Here is a 2774-nt window from a genome sequence, read left to right on the forward strand (position 1 = left end):
TAAAACTAATAAAAGTGTAACAGTTTAACATTAAAATAATTTAGATGAACGAAGAAATTGATCAGAGAAGCATTAATAGAACATCCAAACAGGTTTCACTTTCAAAACTGAAATAAATTTATGTGTAATGTTAATGTGTGTCCTTACGGGTAATATTAATGTGTGCCCTAAGAACACAGATTAAATAACAAAATCTAGCAATGTTAACTTGTGTCCTAAGAACACATATTAAATAACAAAATCTAGCAAATGTTATTTTAGAAATCAAAACTTGACTTGAAATAAGCCTAGTTGTTGTAAGACAAATAACAAAAACTAGCAAATTGAATTCCCAATAACAAAAAGGACCAAGGCAGTGCAATTGTATTGAACATTTATTTGAGTTACATACAAACAGATTGATCAGCTCTCAGGCAATTGAAAAATCTTTACAATTTTCAGCATCAGCTTCATGTATGGGTAAGATAACAGCAGAATGTGTTCTTGAATCATACGTTTGGCTTTTGAATTTGTTATTGAGGTGAAGAAGATGTAAACAAACCTTTGACAAAGACTTTTGAACAGTTTTAAGGGGACATCAGTAATGTGCCCTTCAATCCAAATACCTATCACTAAATAAACATGTCAATTCTAAAATCCACAAATAATGAACTCGCAACAAATTTACACCTCTATAATTTGCAAGCAAGAAATGCTTATAAGCTATGAAGCACTGCATAGATACCTGACACAACACAGACACACACAATGATGTTAGTGTCAAACACCGGACACGCCTTCAATCTAAAATGTCAGTGCTGCATAGCTTTCAAGTCTAAGCATCACTCCAAACATAATGTTTATGCAAATAATTAGATGGCCTCAGTTGCAAGAGAATTCAAAGCTGACCCAGAAACCTCATCTAGTTTTGAAGAATTCTCCTCAACAATATGGCTTTTACTCAAACCATAAGCATCCTTTTCAGTACCACAAGGCCTGTATAAATTTTTTCCTCTTGTGAAATATCTCCCACTACCAAATCTTGAACTAGAAACTTGTTCAGCTGATTTAGAACTATGCTCAACAACGCCGGCACTGTCTCTTTGAAACTCTGCATCTTCGGTCGTAGCCATTAGATCCATCAAGTTACTGCTGATCCCTAAATCAGAATACACTCTCCTCGAATATCTCAATGCAGACTTCGACAATCTAGCATCCAAACCATTAAAATTCCCGTCTTCTGCAAACCTCGAACTGACCTGGCCGTTTCTCGGTTCAACTGGCCGTGCAACAGTTTCAACCATCATACAAGGATTATTGAAACCACTCCATGAATGATTTGGAACCAATTTACACAACCCACAAAGCCAATTAACAACCTCATTCATAGAAGGCCTTCTTTCCCGACAAGACCTAACACATTTCGCCGCAATCAAAACCAATTGTTTCCTCACAACAGGATCCTGAGGAGCTGCTATTCTAGGATCATAAACACTAAAAAACTTCCCTTTCTTAATAAGCGGAATAGCCCAATCCACAACCGATGGCGGCGAATACGCAACATCAATTGCTTTCCTTCCACTTATAATCTCCAACAACAAAATCCCAAAACTAAAAACATCAATCTTAGTACTCAAATTATCAGGTGTTACATAAAAAGGATCAAGATACCCCATAGTACCCGCCGGTGGAGTTGACCTTATCCTATCAAAACCCCTGAGTGCTAAACCAAAATCACCTAACCTAGCATTATAATTCTGATCAATAAGAACATTAGCAGATTTAATATCTCTATGAATCACAGGCGGGTTTGATGAATGAAGTACATCAATAGCTTTAGCAGTCTGCAAAGCCAAACGAATTCTTTTACCCCAATTAAGCGTTCTAGAAGAAGAATGAAGAACATCAAAAAGTGTACCATTGCTCATAAACTCAACAACCAAAAGCCTATCTTTTGAATCATTGGTGAAGCCAACAAGATTAACCAACCTGGGGCTTTGAATTTTGGACAAGATATCGATTTCGTTATCAACTTCATTAGTGATTTCAGGTGAAGACGCTGAGATGGGTCTGTTAGGATGGTTAAGAGAGTGAGGTCTAGATGGTCTTTTCACAGCTACAGGCTTACCACGGAGAATTGCTTTGTAGACATAACCATGGCTTCCTTTGCCAAGAAGTTTGTTGTCTGAGAAACCATTGGTTGCAGCTTCAAGGTCACTGTAGTGAAAGTGTTGGATCTTGATAGGTTTTTCTTTGTTTGGTTTTGGAGGTGATGATACAGAATTGGAGGTTGAGATTGAAGATTCAGCTTTGCAAGAAAAATTGAAGTAACCCATTATAGACTTTTGTGTTGATTGATGAATGAAGAAATTAATAAAGAGAATTGTTGAAATTGTGGATTGGTTTATGGAGAGAATGAATGGAACAAAGTCAGAACACAGATTCGGGTAGAACACATTATTTTGTTCATTAGGAATGTTATTGTTTTTATTTATATTAATATTACTATTTATTATTATTCTATTTTTGTCAAAAAATAATATTATACTGATTTTTCTATATTATGGTTGTCGAGTTATACGATAAGATACTGTTTCACTATCATTTAAGATTAAATGGTGATTTTTTTTTGGGTATGTCTGTCTGTCAATCTTTCTCTCTCTAAGATTTTATAGAGAGAGAAGGGAAAAGGGGTCTACTTTTTGGAATAATCCCGTGGCCCAAGGTGGCTGTAGTAATTGCGGATGATGTAGATGCAATAGTAATAATTCAATAAAAAGAATTGTGAAATTTAA

At 35.5% G+C, this 2774-nt stretch overlaps 1 protein-coding gene across 1 annotated transcript; it reads right to left on the reverse strand.

Annotated features, from left to right (window-relative positions):
• Positions 1-323: 323 nt before the first annotated feature.
• On the reverse strand, positions 324-2454 carry LOC131601652 (serine/threonine-protein kinase-like protein At3g51990). Its single transcript, XM_058873520.1, has one exon. It carries the CDS (start codon positions 2313-2315, stop codon positions 852-854), a length of 1464 nt encoding a protein of 487 aa, XP_058729503.1. The 5' UTR covers positions 2316-2454; the 3' UTR covers positions 324-851.
• Between the last annotated feature and the right edge of the window lie 320 nt (positions 2455-2774).

Source organism: Vicia villosa, linkage group LG5 (assembly GCF_029867415.1).
Source record: "Vicia villosa cultivar HV-30 ecotype Madison, WI linkage group LG5, Vvil1.0, whole genome shotgun sequence".
NCBI classification, from domain to species: domain Eukaryota; kingdom Viridiplantae; phylum Streptophyta; class Magnoliopsida; order Fabales; family Fabaceae; genus Vicia; species Vicia villosa.